We start from the raw sequence: 21,391 nt of genomic DNA, 5'->3' as shown, positions 1-21,391 counted from the left end.
TGCTCCTAGTCCAGGTCCACCTGACCTGCTTTAATTTTGACTGTTTTGTCTGCCTGTTCATTGTTTCCATGTTCCTCAATGATGTGGCTTTTGGGCATGTGATCATGCACATGACATATGTCCAGAGTGATGTTTTCTGTCCACGCAGCCATGTCCTGGCACAACGCAGCAGGCCAGGTGGGTTTAACCCTGTGCTGCCCATTGTCTTCTTCCACTGCTGTAGCCACCCCCACAAGGCATGACCTACTCTCCAAGAGTCAGTGTAGAGAGAGAGTATGGCCACTTTTCTCATTCAGCAGTCTCAAGGGCTCAATAGGGTAGATTTAATTCTGCAAATTGACTTGACTTACCTTGTCCTTCAGTGGCTTCAATGAATTATCATGTGGGACTCCACACAGCAGCTTTCCCCTTCCAAAGGTTTCCTACAACATGACAGGTTCCATCAGTAAATAAAGCATAATGTTTTCCATCTTTTGATAACTCATTACATGGTAGTGCCTCTTGGGCACAGTGTGCTTCCTCAGGCAATGTTTCAAATTCTCTCCCTTCTGGCCAGTCCATGATCTATTCCAGGATACCTGTGCAGTTGGGTGGAGCTTTTTGCTAAGCTCAGCAAAATAGGGACTCAGTGACTCAACAGACTCTGTGACCAACAGAGAACCTTGTAATTTGTTATCTGCTGTAGCTACATCATGCTTCATACAAAGCTGCCCTTGTCTTGGGCCCACATTGGGCACCAAAATGGACTGTGGTGTTTTACATTGGCTGGACACCAGATGCCCACTAAGCTGCTGTATCAGTCCCCCTCCTCAGCTGGAGGGATGGGGAGAAAATGAAAATGGAATACAAGTACACAGCACAGCCCTGTGAGCACTGCTATGGGGAAGATCAACTCCATTACAGCCAGACCAAATAAAGTGTAAAGAGAACAACAAAGGCGAGCAGGGTCAGCAGCAGAGATGTCTCTTTTGATACCATTGAAAAGCACAATAGCACTGAAATATTACTGGTCCTATGAACCGGGGTGTGTAATGTTGTGAATGAAGGATTTCTATAGACCTAAGGGCGTAAATGCATTAATACATGGTCACTGATATTAAATTATTGAACATTTCCTGTGCTGGGAAAAGTTACAACCTCTTTAGTCTGACTGGCAGCAGGCATTTTCCAGCTGCCTTATTTTTGTTTTAAGTCTTGTCATTTCTGGAAAAAAAGTGATCTTGAATCTTCAAAGCCTGAGGGAACATCAGAACAGTAAAAAAAAAGAGATGGAAAGATTAAATACACAATACAAATGTCTACATGTCCTTGGGCCTATCTAAACAGGGAAGTTCTTTTGTAATAAGGGAGGGTGTGAGCTGAAGCACAGCAGCTATTCTGTACTACCTCCTCCCCCAGCAGGGACTCACTTATTTAATTCTGTTTTAGAAAGCCTAAATTCCACATTAAAGTGCCTGAGTTGAATGTTTCCCATAGCCATCACTCTGTCTTTACTCAATGTGCTGGTCAGGCCCAAATCTGAGTTCCAATGTCCCTCTTCAGTCATGCTTTGACTTGCTCTGGGTCCAGGCCATCCTGTGCACCCTCTGGATGGCTGCAGGTGGAATCACAGAATCACAGAATAATTTAAATAAATAAATAAATAAATAAATAAATAAATAAATAAATCACAGAATAATTTAAGTGAGAAACTACCTTTAAGATCATTAAATCCAGCCATTAACCCAGTATTACTGCAGCCACCATTAAATCATGTCTCCAAGTACCACATCTACACAGCTTTTAAATATCTCCAGGAATAGTGCCTCCACCACTGCCCTGGGCAACCTGTTCCAGTGCTTGACAACCCTTTTGGTGAAGACATTTTTCCTAATATCAAACCTAAACCTCCCCTGGCACAACTTGAGGCTATTTCCTCTTGCCCTGTCCCTTGTAACTTGGAGGAGGAAACTGCCCTGAATTCAGGCCCTGATGTCTGGCCAGGTTAATGCAAAAAGCCTTGCTCTTGGCCACTCTCCTGTACTGATGCTTTACTTCATTTTAGTAAAGATGAAAAGTAGAAATTATGTGTACAATTTGCATCTCACTCATTTTGCTGCCCTATGCTTACTATAATGAAGGTAATGAAGGTTTCAGACAGGAAATGTGGTCCAGGCTTGGATGCATATAAATAATGATTGAGGACAGTGGCAGGGGAGAGAATGGATGGTTATGGGCTTCTGCCATGACTGAATGACACAGATGGTTTTCCTGGGAAATGAGTATTTTAGCAATGGGTAGTGAATGTGCTGCGGGCTGACTGTACCTACAACCCCGGGAATGCAAACACTTTAGCAGCAGGTTTGTCAATAAATACCATCTGCTCAGTAGCAATGAATCCAAACTATAGCAGAACCTACCTTACTGGAAGGTGTTGTTTTGCTGATAGAATTGAGATAAAAATCACAACTAAATTACTTTTTTTAATACTGTGATTGTGATCTGAAATTATAAAACTAAATTTTTTCAGGTTTGTTCAATCACAGTTTAAACCCAGGAGAATTAAAATGTTGTAATTAGCATTTTTCCTGGTGGCCAGTAAGACATCTGCATGGCAGAGTGAGCTATAAACAAGGCTGCTTCTCTCACAGTTCAGACCACTGAAGTGTCTGAGAAACACCTCGATTTCACACTGCCTGCAAAGGAAGGAAACCAGCCATGGCAGCAGCAGAGTTAGGATTCCTGAGGGCTGAGAAGGGGTTTGAGGCTGATTTCCTTATCCAGCACTCTGGTGACAAACAATGAGTGAATCCTTGCCCCAGCCTTTCTCCATGCAGAACCAAGAATTCTTTCTTCTTGACTCCCAGTGTTCCATGAGTTTTGCCAAAGCAGAGTGTTTTGGGGATCTTTACTGCTGTCAGGTGTGGTTGAAACTGAATGGGGGGGGGGGTTTCTGGGAAAGAAACAAGTCATCAGCACAGTCTAAATAGCCTAATACCAGGAGTTTCAATGTTAGTTAACTAATTCTTATGTGAACAGAGACATGACAGGAAAAAACTCCACACACTCTTGTCCAGCTTGGACTTATGGGTACCATATTCTTCCAGTCTCTGCTTTAATGATCTTTGTTTCCCTCTCTCTGGGTTACAAAATGTTGATAAGTAATTGAGCTCCAGAAGTGGGACTTTCTATATGTGGATTCATTCAAACCTTACATAACTGCAAAATACGAGACGATCAGATCATGAGCTCCTTCCTCCAGGACCTCACTTCAAGAGACCCTGAGTAGCAACTAGGTTTGTCTCAGGGCTGTTTTTGGAGCCTATAAGATGCAAAAAAAAAAGGTACACAGTCCCTGGGTGTTCAAGCCCCTTTGCCAAGCGTGCTGCAAACATGAAATTTATGCTCAATGGTGTAGGAGTGCTAAAAGCCACACGCTGGTTTTCGCCTCTCCTGTCACATGAGGGAAGAAAGTCACACTTCCTCTGTCCCTCCCATTCAGCCCCTGCCGAGGAGCAGTGACCTGGGGCAGGACTTGGCTCTGGGAGCTCTCTCCCCTCTTCCCAGCCATCTCCAACTTCTGCCTCTCAAACTTGACTGCTGGTGACGTTTGGACTTTTAAATTGCTGGCTTTGTATAGAGAATAGAGAAAAGAAAGAGGAAAAGAAAGAAAGGGAAGCAAAAACTAATCTGGAGTTATGCCACAGTTGCAAAAATTGCTGGGAGGCAGAAAGGCAGAACTCCCTTGGCTCCCGTTGCAGCAGCTGGCTGCTGTTCCTGCCCTTAGGCTCCTCGTCTTCTTTGCAGGTGTATGGCTGTCAATAACAACATATTTGAGAAGATTTCTGATTTATTTCTGAAATACTTCCCTGTGAAAGAGTTTCTTTTTGGTGAAGAAGCTGTTATGGTTCTGTCTACTGAGCAATTGACCAAGCTTCATGGAAGTCTCCTTTGCCTGATTTCTCTGTTTAACATTACAATTCAATGTTTGTTTTTCATTTTTTTTAAGGGAAAACAAAATAAATAGTACAATATGATGCAATTGGTGTAATATAATTACTCCAGCCTGTCCTGGTTTGGTCTGTTACTTCCTTTTTACATTTACAAGAAGGGTTTTCAAAACCAGGAACTGAGTATGGTATCTCATACAAATTCAGGATCAAGGCTTAGGCTTGGAAGGTTAGTTTTGGCTCTGGGACTGTCCCAGGACAAACCTTGCTTTTTTTCCAGAACCGTATATGTGTGTGTGTGTGTACACTGAGCAGCTCTGATACAGACAGTCACTGCTGGCATTAGCACACACTTAAGGAAGTGTAATTGTCACCTGAGGAAATGGCATGGCTGGCCCTTCTCCAAACATTTCAGAGGGTTTGGGTTCACAGATGACCAGTGTATTCATCCATTGTCTCCATCACCTTGGCATTCATTCCAGGGGCCTGTCTGTGGGAGGTGACTCGGGCTGATAAGACAAGGTGTGATGCAAGTGCTGGAGCTGCTGTGGAAACATCAGAGATTGCAACTTGGAGAACCCTTGGTCAGGACCAGGAGAGCCATTCCCTGCCCTTACACTCATCATTTTAACTATTGACCCAATAAAACCCGCAGAAACAAGAAAGCTAAAATCACTGGCCTAATAAAATTATACAAATTGTGGACCAAAGCATATTCACAATGTTTCCGTCCCTGCCAAGGAAGAGGAGCATACCTGGCTTGGGGAAAAAGGATTTGGGGAGAGTGGGGGGGCGGGGAGGGGGAGCTGATGGGGTTTTGCCATGGCAACAGAGGAAGGAGATAGCAGCTCAGCCTCCAAGAAAATGTAACACTGCCAATGGAAATCAGTCTTGTATTAAAATCAGTTTAAAGCACTCCTGGGAATTACAATCCATCAGGCATTAGTTTCATACCAAATAAATAAATGGGAACAAAAAATAACAATAGAAATGAGACATTTGGCTAAGCAGGAGTAAATAGGGACAAAGCTGCAGATGCTTATAAAGGAAAATCTTCCATTTCAGTTCCTTAAGTGTATCAATGAAAAGGAAGATAAGGGCAAGCCAGCACATACCTTTTATCTAGAGCTGTAAACAAACCCCCCTGAACAAACCAGAAAAAGGCTTGAACAAATAAGCTTAGGCATTTGTGAGATGCCATCAAGGCATCTCACTGTGTTACTAAGTACTCACAAGCCTCTGAAAAGCTGATCCTGAAAGGGAGAAACAGAATTAGATACAAACAGTAGAGTTACAAGTATTTTGAAACTGAAATGCTTGTTTGCAATACCATGCTGATAGAATGAACACCAAGTCAATGCTGTTGAAACACAGTGGTCTCAAAATTGTCCAAGAGATGGATTTTTTTTTAATGTGGGACTAATTTTTTTATCCAAACTAAAATAAATCAAATAAAGATACTTGAATTTAGCGTTTAACACAAGCACTAAGAATGTAAGCAAAACTGGGGTGTTCACAGAGGTACCTGAGAGCCTCTAGAGACAGATGAGAGGCTGGTCACAGTGGAGGAAGGAGCCTGAGCTGATGTTGCAGCATCTACTATCAGATGGGGTGGCTCTCACCATGCAAAACCTGCCTTTGCCACTTGTCCTTTTGCTTGTCTTTATGGGAAATGCTACATCTAACAAACAGCCCCATGTGCCACAGAACTAATAAATAAACTAATGGATAATTTTCTTTGGGTTTATGACTGGGGACTGGCAGACTGAGTTCTCCAAGGCTGCAGCACAACTCTGTTGCTTAAAAGACATCAGAGAAGCCACACATTGCGAATGATTTAACCACAAACTCAAATGGAAGTTCATGCTTCATTAAACACCAGTGAATCCACGTGAGAGAGGAACCTTAAGTGAAAAGTGGATTTTCTGGTGTCTAATAGCCACCGACTCCCATTCAAAATTTTTTCCCAGGGTTGAATTAATTCTCTTTTTTTTTTCTCCCTCCAGCCTGACTACCTGCTCTCACAAAATTTGTAGGTAAAACATTTACTTCTTTGAAAATTAGGTGGGCAGTGGGCTTAAGAATTACTGGGGAGGGGATGGATGGAGTGTGATCTTATGGGAAAACATTGAAAATCAGATCCCATTAGACTGGCAGAGTCAGGAGAAGCTGCTGTGCTGAGCATGCAGATGGGAGAGCTGAGCATGGTATTTTTAGAAAGTCAGTCAAGAAGACAGTGCCGTGTTCCTTTCTGTGCTCTTCCTTTCTTTTCACACAAGCCATCATCATCCCAGAGGTAAGAATGCGTGTGCCATGTATCAGCTGTAAAATAATTGGTTTCACTAAGTAGCATTGCTAGGGAGGTGAAGTTTTGTTATCCACCCCATTGCCTAGGAGGCAAAAAAATGTCAAGGGCAGGACATGTTTCAGTGCACAAGAATGCTGAGCACAGGACAGTGTCCTCTGCTCCATAGGCAGCTGGCACAAGAATGCTCTAGCTGCTGCTGAAAGCCCTGTGGCGAATATTCATGCACATTTCCCAAGTGTGGAACACAGACGTGTTAACAGCACAAGCCCGTGCACATGCTTTGCTCTCAGCTAGCATGGGTTTATTTCACCTTTCTTTGTGATCAGCTAAAATTAAAATGTTTATTAGCTGCCCATTGTTATTACCTTCACAGCTATGAATTGGCCTTTGTATTTCAACCAGTTGCTTTGGCTGCTATTGTTTTTTGGTGTTAAGGTTGTGCAGGCTGAAAGAGTGTGCAGGCAGTGACAGAGACATTTGTTTGCTGAAAAGCCATTTGCTGTTTTCCAACTGCACCATCATGCCTATTCAACAATATCCCCTCTTCCCCTGGATTTCGTCATCCCTACACACTTAAGCATCACAGCACAACTGCAGTCCTGTTTTTTGCAAGAAAAATTCACCCTTCTGTGAATAAAATTAATCAGCAAAAATGGAAAGGGAGTGAATCCTTCATGAATCCCCACTTCTGACAGCTTTTTTCTCTGATGAATGCAAGTGTGGGATTTAGTATGCAAGTACACACACCATCTTAGTGATGGATGAGCCTTCCATTCCTCACATAGTGGTGGGGTTGGTGTTACAGGGCAACGCAGTCATAGGCACTGGGCTCTGCAGTGTCATGAAAAGAGAGTATTTTTCTGCACACAGCAGAAGATGCCCCAGAGAAGGTGATGGTAGTTTATGTGTCCCCTCTTTCATCCCCAGGGAAGCCACAGTGTCCCTGCATGGGAGGAACACAAAGCCCCACTCAAGGACTGATAGTGGCAGCATAGCCACAGCAGGGCTACCTGTGAATTGAGCTCATGAAGTAAATGGCGTAATTTTCTTCTTAAGGCAACAACTGAGAAGGGCATGGGGCTGTGAGGGCTGCAGAGGCTGCCAGGCAGCCAGAGAGAGTGTTAATTGCAAACAGCATCAGTTGGGCCATCCTTCACCAGGGTGCCATCCACCCCTGGAGGTCATAGGTTTGGAGTGGGGGGCAATGGGCCAACACCAGACCAGGATTAGCTGTGATGGGTGCTGTATTCCTGGGTCAGTGGATATCTCTGAATCTGGGTCCAGGAGCACCACCCACCATGGGGTGTCTGGGAACCATCCAGCAACCACAGAAGTACCAGAGGGTAAAAACCACTGCATTAACATGGACAGTTTTCTGCCTGCTTCAGAAGGTAGAACATGGCAGGGGACTGCAAAAACAGGGACTGCAAAAATTCTTACAAGCAAAACTGTCATGGAGTGGACAGCTGTGGTGCAGCTTGAGGCCTTTCCACCTTCAAGCTTCTGGGTGTTGGCAGGTTCCCACCCTGTGGCTTGTGCACTGACACTCAGAGCAGCCCTGTGCCTGGGCACAGCCAGATACTGCTGGTTATCTCCCTGGGACAAGGAGCCCAAGACACTGGAGGGGAGATATGCACCGAGACATTTCTAGCTCATGCAGTGCTCACACCTCTGTCTTGCCGTGTGCCAGAACACTGTGACAGCAGCACTGGCACTGCTGGTGTTGAGGAGCTGCAGAGTTAGTGTCACCAGTCCCATCCAAGCTCTGCAGTTGTGGCCACTTCTAGCAAACCAAAACTGACAACCAATATTGTAATGAATCCCACAGACAACATGGGAACTGGTATGAGTGAACCTGGCTGTAGTCATCCATCACTGACCTGATTGGGGAACAGGACCAAAGTTTTTACAGGTGGCTGCACCTTATTTGTCTTAACCGACCCTAGGAGCCACAACACGGGCTCAGACTTGTAAGACACTGAGAGCATGAGAGAGCACATTTCCCATAGCAATAATAGCAGCTGAAAACTGAAGTCACCGTGGCTGGTGTTTTGCATCATCCCTGTCACAGCACAAGCTGCTGGTGGTGGTCACACTGCCCCCGGGCAGCTCTGCATGAGAGGAGGTGACAGGGAAAACAGGCATTTTCCTGTCCCTTCCCAGTCAGCACAGGGAGCTGCTGGAGTGGGCACAGCCTCCAAGGTTTTGGTGTGTACAGGCACAGCAAAGCAGGCGCTGGGCAGCCAGGCAGATACAGAAATGGAAACTCTGGTCTTCCCACAGGAACAGAGCAGCTTTAGGCTGGCCCCCACATGCCTCTGTGTCCCAGTGTAAGAGACAGATGTCTTCTGCTTCTCAAGAATATATACAGAGATGTGTCCTCAGGCTATATATATATACACATTATAAAGATAAAAATCTTTTATAAAGATAGAGGTCTGCTTGCTTTGCAGTTCCAGTATGTGCTGTTTCACTGGCAGCCCCTCAGGGCTGTGAGTCTTTCAGATGGGTTGTGAATTGAAGAAGAAGCTCATAAGGAAGGTGTCTTACAGAATGAGACATGAGGTGGAGGAGGAGCAGGTAAGCCCTGCCTGATGGTTGTACTTGAGCTCTGTTCTGTGTTTCTAACTTGGTGTCGCAAATAACAACACATACCAGAAGTTCTGGCTTTGATAAATCCAAGAGTCAGGTTGCTCAGCCTTGGTAGAAACAGATTGTACATCATGGACCTTGGCAGTGGAGCAGGTAACTGCAGCAGTGATTCTACAGTCAATTTAACATCAGCCAAAATAGCATGTCGACTGATTTCACTACCAAGCAGCTGATGAAAAATGCCCTTTTATGAGAAATAATCGAGGTGAATTGCTTTAGCTTGAGGGCCTGAGTCCTGGATTTCCCCTCAGCTTTGCCCATGGCTCCATGAGTTACTGCCAGACTTGTTTCCTTCTGCTGTGGGCACATGTGAGTGTGCAGGGAGCAAGAGGAATACAGCTGAACTTCATCCACTTCAGTACTACCATCAACAAAATGTGGTCTGTGGTAACAGCATTTTGTTTATTTTTCTAAGAAATGCCGTCTTCAGCATGGAGACATAACATCTATTTGGACACTTCCATGGAAATTACTCCAAACAACAGCTTGAGATTGACCACTTCCCTCTGTAAGGTTTCACGAGTTAAGATGGAAGCTGTTCCTCTTCTGTGCTTTGGTAGCAGCAGAGGTTGGATTTGGGCTTGTCTGCACCTGCAGGTCTTGGCTGCAAGGACAGGAGAGAGAAACTGGCCTAAAGAAATCCACTGGCTCTCTCTCCCCTCTGGCTTTGCCTTGTGATGCTTCCTGATGTTTGAGTCATGGATGGAGTGACACACTTCACCTGTCAGACAGAACCAGCAATATGGCAAAGTATGCTTGATCACTTACTGCAGAGAGGACAGGTCAGCCACAAGTGTCAGGGAGGCTGTCCTGTTGAGGTACAAGATTCAAGAAGGACTGCTTGCATTCTAAACTCCTTTATCAGGGGAGTCTGTGTGCAGCTGAATCCAGACATAGACACAGACTTGGTCAATGGTTTATGTCTGAAGGACTTAAGTGCCCAATCAATTCTTTGTATCATTTAGCTAAGATTTCAAAGTTTCAGCACACTTATTCCTAATTCACTTTATCTGATGTGACAAGAAGTCTCTCAGCCTTGAGAAATAGGTGTTCCTACTTAAGGGCAGCTCTAGTCCTGCAGCCTGCTGTGATGCAGGAGAGCTCAACAGGCATTGGGCTGCCTACTATTTATGGAGTAAGATGACTGACTTATGGTCATATTTACATACCAGCTGTATTTTGGTTGGCACATGCTCAAGCAGCCTCAGCTGTTGAGCAAGACTAATGGCCCCTAGCTGTTGATGTTATCTGTCTTCCCAGAGTCCAAAACCATCATGGCCACCACTGGTGGCTATTGCTTGAGCAGAAAGTGGGGGAGCTCATCACCATGGCTGGTTATTAAAAAAAAAAGCAGTCACAGCACAAAATATATTCCACAACTACTGAAAGTATTTGCCAGCACCAAGCACTTCCTTTCGCCAAAGTACTTTTCTTTTTTTCTCTCCTCTGCTGTTTGGGGTGATGACCACACATGATGTGAACAGCAGATAAGGATTATCTCTAGACCTTTTGAAGGACAAGTATTTGCATGATTTCCAAGCCAAAATAAAAGGTGGCATTTTGGGAGGTGGAAATTGTGCTTCCCTGAGCTCCTACCTGCTTAGCCACACACCTCTTTGGACATCTTGTGCCCACCCTAAAGCTGCTGCCATCCTCCTACCAAAGTGGGATTGAATGCACTGGAGGCTCTTGAGCTGTAATTTCCCAGAGGAAGCAGCAAGCAGGCATTGAGCACAGCAGGGTAGGGTTTGCATTTTACTCAGCACTGTCTGACCCTGCAGCTTGCAGCTTTTCTTACTGGGTTTCCCCTGTCTGCCCTGCCCTTGGTCCTTTGTACTGGGAGGTTGGTGGGGAGGGGAAGTGAGCACCTCCCCGGGGAAGTGGCCAGATCACAATTTTACAAACAGGTTGCTCAACCCTGGGCTGGAGTTACTGATCCTATCTCACACTGACCACTGCTCTGCAGCACCAGGAAGCCTTTGAGTCAATGTTTTCAGAGTAGAGGACTCTGCTTGGCTGCAGTGCAAGTGTCAGAATTATCAGAGAAATCTCGTTTTTAAGTACTTTCTGACCATTCAGAATTAAAAGGTTGTTGAGAAAGCACATCCTACCAGCTACTAAGGTACAGTACATGTAGGAAAGGTTTCTGCTGGAATATGATTTTTTCTGCCTCCTCCTAAGGCTGCAGGTTTCCCTCCCCCAGGTACAAAACCGGGATTTTTCCCCAGGGTGTAAGCAGCTGGGTGTGTTCTCCTCTAGATCCACAGAGCAAAAGGAGTTTGCACAGAGCTTCTACACAAGCAAAGCCAATTCCCCATGCTGGAGGCTGGTGGGCAAACACAGCTGTTCCCACAGCCAGGCATGGGCTCCATGCTGAGCCTTCTCCTGGCAGAAGGACCTCGAGGGTTTCCTTATGCCACAGAGCTCCTTGAACCTGATAAATCCCTGGGAAACAGATCAAAGGCAGCCATAGCAAGAATAAGCCAGATAAATGCAAGATGCTTTTCAGAACTGTTTTTCCTTTCTGATTGTACACTTTGGATACAGGCTGGGACACACCTGATTTTCTGTCTGTAGAGAGTATTTTCCATATCTGTTTTGGAGCAGCCTGGGGACCTGCCAGCATCAGTCAGACTCTGCTCTCTGTGACACCAAAGAGGCCATGAAGGTGAGCCTGGCAGTGCCTGTCTCCTCAGGAGAAGCACAAGTGAGAGAGCTAGAGTGGTGGAAGAGCCAAATCACTGATACAGAATAATGTAGTGCAGGTACAGTTCTAAACAGAAACATGGACGATGTTCTCAGGCACATGGTGTGACCCTTGGGGATGGTCCTGTGCAGGGACAGGAGTTTGACTCAATGATCCTTGTGAATCCTTTCCCACTCAGATTATTCTGTGATCTTTTTCTAGAAAAGATACAGACTTCGTACTAGCCCGTATAAATGAGGTTTGGGGTTTTTCACCAACTCAACTTTTTCTATGCAGTGTCTCATCCGCAGGATGGAAATAAACCTCATGGATACAGCTTCTCCTCCAGCTCCTGCACATCTGTTTCCTGTTTCTCACCTCCTCCCAGTGCAGACCAGCCACTTTATGTGCTTCTCCCTCTGTTTCTTGCAGTGAACTGTGGTCAGCAGGGTTAGCAAGAGCTCTTTAGGAGGATTAACATTACGTTGCCAATGGAAAAGGATGATGCTTTTGCTTACACATCTCTGTTTTTGCAGCCACAAATGTACAAGTAACCATAAATGATGGAATAACACCAAAACACCCTTTTCTCCCAGCTTGATCCACAGAAGCTGAAGGTGAAAAAGTACATTCAAGCACTTTTTGAGCCAGTCCAGTCCAGCTGTAGGTTGTGGAAGGATTAATGGTGTGGTCACTGGTGAGAGGAGCACAGAGAGACAGGCAGGTCTGCAATAGAAAATAATCTATTAGTTGAGCCTTGGGTATCATTTAACAGCCAGAGCTGTTTAGAAAAAAGTTCTAAGAGGTGTATGGATGGTAAAGTGTGTGTTTTTTTAATTTTTTGTTTCGTTTTGTTTTTGTTATTTTTTGTGCTCCCCCCACCCCCCTCCCCCCCCATATAAACATGGAAAAAAATACTGACATTTCTGGTTATTCCAAATTTTAATTTGGTGCAAAAGTCAGATTCTGGGCATGCTGACTGTGGAAATCAATCTTTATTTTTTCTCCCTGTCATTTTGTTTCTGCATGTCATGCAAGTTTACTCTTGAGCAGTCTCTGGTGTGTTGCTCAGCTTTGCCTGGGAAGAGGCAGAGCCCCCCCACCCCTGTCCTCTGCATGAGCACATTCTTTGTGCTGACCAGGCAGAACAGGACGGATTTCCTTAGGTGCCATTTCCTGATGATTTCTGACTAACTGTGGAGGAAGTTAAACCAAAGAAATGATGAATCGTCTAATTTTTATTTAAAAAACACTTTAAAAGGACATCTCTCATTTTGAATTTAAACAGCCTGCCTTGCTGTTCTGCTGCCTACATATCTTCATGGATGAAATTTACACCAAAAGCCAGATAAATTTTCTTCTGAGAAACCCTTGCCATTTTGGGGGAACTTTGTTTGCCGGTGTCAGTACATTTGGCTTGCACAGAGCTTTAAAGTGAATTGTTCATAGTCTGAATGAACATACCCTAAGATGTGAGTGGCTGAGTCACCTGCTCCTATGGCCAAGGGCAGATCTCAGCCTCTGGATTTTTGGGGCCCCAAGGGGTCTGGGCACAGCCCTGAGAATGTGAGGCTGCTTGACAGGAGAAGCAGCAGCAGGAGGAGGCAGGAGAGGGTCAGTCTGTCCCTGTAGCCCTCCTGGGGCTGCCTGCACCTGGGCACAGGTGGGTTGGGGTAACCAGTCCCTAGTCGGCATGTCCTAAGGCAGTTCAGGTTTGAAGGGGAACAGCTCAGTGTCTCCAGCTGGGGCTGTTTGCAGGGATCTCAGCTGCATGCCACTGTGGTGGGGGGCACCTAAGCCCTGCTTGGACTCCTTCTGGAAACTTTCTCCCTTTGCCTGATAAACCTGGCTGCTTCCTGAAAGCTACATTAATGCTAAACAGAGACATGGAAGAGTTATGGAGACCTCAGGGATTTTAGGAATCCCTGTACTGTTCTATCCTTGATGTCTTTCTGTAGAGGAATTCTCACTTTCAGGCTGTATAAAAAGTTCTTCTTAAAGCTTGTCCTGAATTTTGATCCGGAAATTTAAAGGAAAAAGTTTTATTTGCCTTCTGGCACTTTCTCAAGTGCTTGCAGACACCTGTCAGAGCTGCCTCTATTTGATATCGTGTCCTTTTCATTGTTGACTAACTCTACAAAACACTCTGTGCCTTCCCAGAGAAAACATGGATGCTGGCAGAGTGATAGTCTCCTGGAGTAGGTGGAAGAATGGATGCTACATGGGAAGGATCTGTGGTTTTTGCCTTCTGGGGGAAAACACAGAGCAGGTCTCCCCCATGCTACTTACGTGGGGAAGGATGCTAAGAAATGAGAGCAGCAGTAGCAAACCCAGCCATCTGAAGACAGCAGCAAAATCAGAGGCAATTCCAAGAAACTGAGCTCCTGGACAAAGAATGGAGCATTTCTGAATAAAGGAGCAAACTGAACTGCAACAACCACCACAAACACATGCAATGTAAACACCCCCTTAAATTGCTCAAAGTTTTAAAGCCCTCAGTGTGAGCCATCCAGAGAGCAAGGGCTTTTCAGGCTCTTAGACAGTAATGGATATGCCAATGCCAAGACCCCAAAGCTGTCAGAGCAGGATGTTGGGGCTGTTTAACAATGAATTTATGCTAAAATTGGATGTGAAAGGAAATTCAAAGTAGAAACAAACTAGGACAGTGAATGACAGGCTAGGTTGCTCCCTGCTCACTCCTGCATTACAACAGGGTCTGGGATCAGCTCCCCAGGTGGGATTGAGCTGAGCTTCTGCCAGTGCATCCTTTGTTTGCACCGGATGTGGTACCTCTGGCTGCCAGTGTGCTCCCATAAATGTGTATAACCCGATAGCCAAGTCCCTCTGCATTGTCTGCCATAAATAACTGGAAGAGGAGCTTTAGTTGCTGATTGATGGGGAAATGCAGATCTTAATACCTGTCAAAACACAGTGTGGAGCCTGCATAAGTTGCTGGCAAAAGTGTAGGACTAATACCCCACAAATTCAGTGTTGTTTCTGCTACTGCCACTGGCCTGGGAGGGTCACTGTCCTGCAAACCCACATGAAAAATTGGAAGCAAAGTATGGCTCCATTGCCAAAACTCTTGGAGATCTCCTGGAGAGAAATGAGGTGTCACCACTGTGGTCTTGAGTTGATACAGAGCCCAAGGACTACAAAGGAATGCCTGTATCTAAGGCAGATGCTCTCCTGAGCAGCTCTGGCTGAAAACAGACCAAAGCAATTGCACTTTAACCAAAAGAGTTGAAGAGGCAAAAAGGCACTGGGCTGAAAGGCTGGATATTAGGAAAAGGTTCCTCACCAGAGGGTGAGCACTGGAACAGCTTCTGTAAGGAATTGGTCACAGCACTCAGCCTGCCAGAGCTCAAGAAGAGTTTGGACAATGTTCTCAAGCACATGATGTGATCCTTGGGGCTGTGCTGTGCAGGACCTGCAGTTGGACTTCAGTGTTTGTTGTGGGTCTCTTCCAGCTCAAGGTATATTCTATGATTCTATGATGGAGACTTACTGCCCTTTTGAAGAGGCATGAAGATAACCTGGTTTTGCTGTCTGGTTGGCTGCTCTGTGGCTTTTTGCTTCAGGGAAGTGTTTGATGTGGTTTGAAACTGTAGATGTAACTAGAGGGGCCAGCCTCTATAGAGCCAAGTGCTTACATATCCAGACATTTTGCTGTCAGTTTTTTCACATTATTATTATTGTTATTATTGTTATTATTATTATCCAATCACTAAAGTAGTTTGCATGGAGATGTGCAAAGCTTCCTGTCTCACTCCATGGAGGCAGGGCTGATGGTGGCTTTGACACAGTTGTTTTGCTCCGAGGCTCTGGGAGGAGGTGCAATTGAGGGAAGTCTCTTTTCTGGGAAGTGCTCTCTGATGAAAGGGTTGTTGCCATCTCTGCTGGGCAGAGGACATGGAAGAACTGTAAACCGGCAGTCACTTTATCTGACCTTTTATTTTTCTGACCTGCCATCCCTTGAAGACCAAACACAAAATGTCACAGAGCTCCCTTCTATCAAGCCTGCAGGCAAAGGCTTATCTAAGTCACACATGTCTGTGTGTCTTGAGTTGTGCAGCCAAATTTCCATCAGTGGCTCTCTAAGCACTACACCTCCCTCAATCCACCATGAGGGGTCTCCAGCCAGGATTACAAAGCATGCAGTTCTGAAAGTGGCACTCTCCTGAAGCAATAAATAAACTATTTCTGAACTAGCTGGCTCGTTAGCATCAAGGCTTACTCAGCTCTGCTCCCATGGACTGCCTTGTTTTTTCTTCTAAATCCCGAGATGTGCACATTGAAAGGATCCCACGTCCTTAGCTTGCTGCATGTGGAAATTATATTACCAGCAACTAGACTCCTCAGCACAGAGCAATTAAAAGACCAGGTTAAATAGCAACTAGCCTTTGTATCCAAGCCCGGAGCATGTGCTGAATACGTAAGTGCTTGTGGTCTACATGGTCAGTCAGGAGTTGTGGCCCCTTCCTGCCCCTTGGCTATGGCAGCAGAAGTTGGGGCTGGGACACCTCAGCTCATCCTGTCCCAGGAGGATACAGACATGTATACAAGTCACAACTTCACAGTTCTTTGTTATTCTGCAAATAATCTCCCTGATACACAGGTGTATGACATTTGTTTGCAAATTTGTTTGAATTTGTATCCAAATATTTTATATGAACAAATCATTGCCTAGTAAGAGAATTAAAAAATGGAAAAAGCTTTAAATGCAAAATGTGGGAGCTTATCCCATGAGCATCTTCACTTATCAAAATAATTCAGGATCACAGCTATCTTTTATATTAATTTATTAGAAAAAAAGATACAGTTTAATGTGCAAATATATACACCAAACATTACAATGAAACATGAGGAAGGTGAGCCCCTTCCCTCTAGCAACGACTTGTCCCTTTGTAACAGAGATGACTGTTTAATGCCTCCCTACAAATTTACAGATACAAAAAAAATGTATAATGCTTCATTTGCACAAGAAAACATTTATTTTTATTTGAAAACAAAAAATATCCTGGCTTTGACATGGCAAATGTCTGCTATTTTGGTGGCTTTAACTTTTTTTAAACCTGAGCAAGTTTTGCAGAACAGGGGGACAAAGAGAAGGCATTGCCCTATACTTTGTTCTCTTCACAGCATCTGATGGTCTTTGTATTACTAAACTTCGGAATCACTGCAAGTGAATAAAACTCCAAAATCTACATCTAGGATGTAGTTAGTGACAATGAAGAAAGCAGGTGCTACCACTGGCAAAGTGAGCTGGCTGAAAAGACTTTGCTCCAGGTACATGGCTGCTGGCATTTCTCAGGTTAAGTGCTCATTTCTGCCAGTAAGGAAATTAATGCTGCCTACTGTCATAAAGGAATTATAAATGTAAAATGTAGTTTAGTCCAAAAATCAAATGAGTTGTTGACCTGCTATGTCTTGGTCAAATGTGCGGTCACTGAAGGAGAGAGTAAGGCCATATTAAACACATCAGTGGTGGGAACCACTGATGGCCCCAACAATAACCACACAACTCAAACCATTGAGCTTGGTTGTTCTCCATGTCATCCTGCAACCAAGCTTCATCCAGCAGCTACACAACATGACATTTCCAATTGAACTAAAAGTGTTCTGCTCATTTAGCACTCTCCTCATTTTTAATGGGGAGCAGTGCTAGAGAAGGCACTACAATACCTGGGCTGGGCAATGCCAATTCCCTCAGCAGAGTTTGCTAAGGGACCACTGGCCACTCTATGCTCATTTAGGTGCAGGACACCTCTGTGCATCAGCTCTCACCAATCTTTTGAAAAAAAAAATACATGCAAATAACAGACTCACGGCAAAAAGAGGACACCAACAGGAGTGTACCTGGCTGGCCTCAGAGCCAATACTGACCAAGGGCTCTGACCTGGGCTATATTTTCAGACATGACATTGTCAAAAGCTGACTCATTTTTTGGGTTTTCTTTCCTCCTGGCCAAGGGATTAGGATTTAAACAAACTTAACTAAACAGTACCTCCTTTTTACTCTGTAACACTCCTCCACTCCCACCAGTTGGCTCTAAGAGTACTGGCCCACAGGTTTGTCAGTTGTGGCTGCTTCAGCTCCCTTCACACCCAAATCCTTAGTGACAAAGTGGCCACAGCAGATTTGGCCTTTGCCCTCCTCCTACACACCTGCTCCTCTTTACCGTCTTTGAAGTACTGTGGAGCTTGACCAAAACAAAATTAAAAAAAAAAAAGCTTTTGAGAAGGACTGCTCTGCTTTTAAATTTTTTTTCCCCCAGTATTTATTAATTGTTCCTGTTTCATGTATTGTGCTTGCACAAGAATGTATGTCATGGGCCCTGGAGCAGCCAGGGCATTAACAGACATTACATGAAAAATTGGAATAAACTCTCAATCTTAGCTCTTAGTTAAAAGTGGAAGTTAGAAACCAGTGAGCAGCATTTGGTCAAGATAAGAGTGTCGTGAGGGCAAGCAGGGAACATAGGAAGTTGAAAGGGGCCATTCTGATCTAAGGACAGTCCTTGCCAAGCTATAAGTTTATGTCTTTTTAGGGGAGTAAAAATCCTGATACAGCTCTTTCTTCTCTAAACTTCTGAATGATCTGTTAACAAGGTTTATTGAAGTTTAAATATTTTTACAATAAACTGGAATACCAAGTGAGTCAGTTGTCTTCAATAATGTGGTAGTTTTCCACTTCAGAAGATTTTCTGACAGCATGAAAGGAAGCACTCCAGTCCAACAGGAGCTGATCTGTGTGTGGTTCTGATCCGCACCAGAGGCTGCACTGCCATCACTCCACAATCCAGGATCTGCAGTAGCAGAACATAACTTCACTCACCCTTTGTGGAGGCTGAGCCTCTGTAATTCAAAACACCTTTTAGCTGGACTTCTAACCCTTTCAGTGCATCTGTGCATACCAAGAGCTTTCAGCAACATGTGTTATTTGCACTTTGAAAGAAAGGCAATTCTTTTGAGCAGAAGGGCAAAGGACTCGGTATCCATGTCCCTTCCATGCTTCCCTCTCTCTGACACCTCTATGCAGGTGCAGATCTCCACTGCGTCTCCCCAAACGCCCTGCCCCAATATCACTCCCAGGGCATGGGTACTCACAGCTCTGCTAAATCAGTTAGAGGACAAAACAGTTGGGTTTTAACAAGGTACATTTCACACCGAGATATATATGGACAAGGTATATATATGGAAAAGTGGCAATTGTTTTCAAAGTTTTATGAACATCAATTTTCATTTGAGAGCTTTGGGGGAGGTGGGGGAGCAGAGCAGGAGGGAACAGCAAGTCAGCTATCTGCAGGACTAACCCTGGTTTTCCAAGTGGCTCTACTCCAGGACACTTCATGCCTGCAGGCCTGGGCACCCAGTTTGCCCCAGTCAGTGAAGGCGCTGGTGAACCCCGTTCTTGCAGTGTAACCTAGTGAGATCCTGGTCACCACAGATCCCCAGGGGCTGGGCTAAAGAAGCAGTGAGACTTGCAAGCCCTTCAGCACTCTTGAGGTAGGAGGAAAACTCTTTCTGTTAGCTATGTGCCAGGACGTGTGACTCAGCCTCCCAGAGTGCCGGAATGATCAGAGCAGACAGGGTGTAGGGAGGAAGTTGTGGAGGAGCCTTGAAATGCCAGTGGTTTCTGCAATGACATTTCGGCGACCTCTATTTCATAGATCAGAATTTTTAGGATGCCAGGTTACAGCAATGCAATGTGGTAACAACAGGCACATGAAAGGAGGCCAGCGAATTGGCACTATCAAAGAAGAAATTTTTTTTTAAGGGTCCTGTCTGTCTGTCCATGTTGACAGGATCAGACTTCTTATGGCTATTGGGACTCCCCTACAGGAGCAAAACCTGTGAGACCAAATCCAGTATGGGTCACTCAGCATCACTGCCTACTTCCATGAGTCAAGTGGCTGTGTGCCACTGTAAAATAAAGACTGCAGCCATGTGTTCAAAGTTATCTTATAAACTATACACATATGTCATCCTGAGACAGTGCCTGTAACCAGTCCCAAGGTAGAGAATCTTCCTGAGCTCAGAGGTCCTCAATACTGCATGAGCACAGTGCTGTGCTGTTTTGGCAGGCTCTTGGGCTCTCTCAGAGCACACTGCACTTCCTAATGCTCCTCTTTATTTTGGGGTGGGTCTAGTGAAACAATCAGATTGACGACTGCTACCAGCAATTCCAATGGCATTTCTTCTGCTGTTCAGATGAAAGCAGTCTTGATCCTTTGCCAGTTCTCTCAAGGCTTGCAGGAACAGGATCACAGCTTCCCTTTCTATTTTTCGGCCAGCCAAGAACTGTGTGGTTGCAGCCTCCTACTAGAAGAGCAGCAGTGCTGTGCCAAAGACACTTCCCAAGACAGGGGAGAAAACATCAGTAGGAATCAGACAGAAGAGTGACAAGTATGAGCCACAATGGAGGGAAGAAGCTTAATACAATGACCATCATCCAGAGGGTCAAAGACCATGCATTCCAGTTGCATGGATACATAGTCCTGTTTTGAGTTCTGACAGCATCAGCTCACAGCCAGACCTTTTAAACCCAGGGGAAAAATACTTCTCAAAATTCTCTTTTCTTAAGCTCTATATATTCAAAAAGTTTTTTATTGTTTCAGTATTTTAGCCCTTAGTTGATTAGTCACCAAAACCTGTCAGATGCATGCTGCCATAGAAGCACTCTGAGCACCTGCAGCATTTGTAGGAATGTCAAAAAATAGCTTTAGCAATTAGGAATTATGCAACAGAAGGAGAAGGCAGGATGAATTAGATTAATAGGACTTGTAGTGGATTCGTTAAGTGTATGACTCGTTGGAGAATAATTCCAGAAAATGGTACCATGTAGCATACTGGTGAGGGCAGGAAAAAAGTCTAATGCATTACTTTAGTCATCAGTGAACCACCCACTCACTCAACATACTTTTTCCAGCTGAAATCAAAGGTTTCCAGTAAAAATGCCTCTATAGACTGGAAGCATCTTACAACTCTCTCTGCCTTTGAGCTCTACTGTGATAGCTGCTTCATTAACATTGTGGTTCCAGTGCAAAAAAAAAAAAAATATCCCTTCCAGATTCCAAATCTTCTTCCTTTACACTTTTGATTGTCTTTCATCTGTCCATTCCTGCTTAGTGTTCTGTAAAGCTTGAGTCTTCTGTTCATCCACCTGGACATAGTCCACTCTCTGTTCCTCGGACAGAAAAGGCTTCTATGGGAGAGAGAGGAAAAAATACAATGTTTTCATTTTCAGGTTGAAAAGGGGTGTTAGTGAAACTTAGCTTTTCTCTTTTCCCTATCCCTCATTCCTTGATTGCTTCACTTCACCTTGAAGCTCACAGTGACATCAGCTGACAAAAAACCATTGCTTTACAGCCTGTTTTAGCTACAATTATCCATCTGTCAACCCTGTCACTCAGCCCAGCACAGCAAGCAAGGGAAATGGGCTGTACTGGTTATTTCCAAGGAGATAATAATTCTCTCCTCATCTGAGTGATCCTGCTGCAAGAATAACCTACATGATTTTAGACACAGGGAGTGTTTAAACAAGAAAGCTTAAGAGTCTTGAGTCTTTTGCATCTGGGAGTATTGGCTGATGGGGAAAATGATACATAGGACATAAAATGATCCAAAACAACAACAGTTCATTGCTTTGCAGTGGTACATACCCACCACCAGGACAGGTTAGAAGTTCTTTGGAACAAGGAATGTATTTTCTCAGCATTGAAAAGGAAATTAAAATTGATTTGGTGATGCAAAATAAAGATGCATATGTTGCCAGATTATAAGACATGGTACAGTTTTACCCCATGAATTTATC

At 44.5% G+C, this 21,391-nt stretch overlaps 1 protein-coding gene across 2 annotated transcripts in view; it reads right to left on the bottom strand.

Moving 5' to 3' along the window:
• Window positions 1–16,366: 16,366 nt before the first annotated feature.
• The window catches only part of GAB3 (GRB2 associated binding protein 3), a 65,475-nt gene continuing 60,450 nt past the window's right edge, over window positions 16,367–21,391 (bottom strand). For both annotated transcript variants that reach the window (XM_062503158.1, XM_062503159.1), the window contains exon 10: window positions 16,367–20,782. In XM_062503158.1, the coding sequence (XP_062359142.1) occupies window positions 20,666–20,782 (117 nt within the window). In that variant the 3' untranslated portion in view covers window positions 16,367–20,665. The remainder of the gene's footprint in view (window positions 20,783–21,391) is intronic.

This window comes from Cinclus cinclus, chromosome 15 (genome assembly GCF_963662255.1).
Source record: "Cinclus cinclus chromosome 15, bCinCin1.1, whole genome shotgun sequence".
In the NCBI taxonomy this organism is placed as follows: Eukaryota; Metazoa; Chordata; class Aves; order Passeriformes; family Cinclidae; genus Cinclus; species Cinclus cinclus.
The sequence above is the reverse complement of the archived record's forward strand: the minus strand, read 5'-3'. Positions and strand labels throughout refer to the sequence as shown.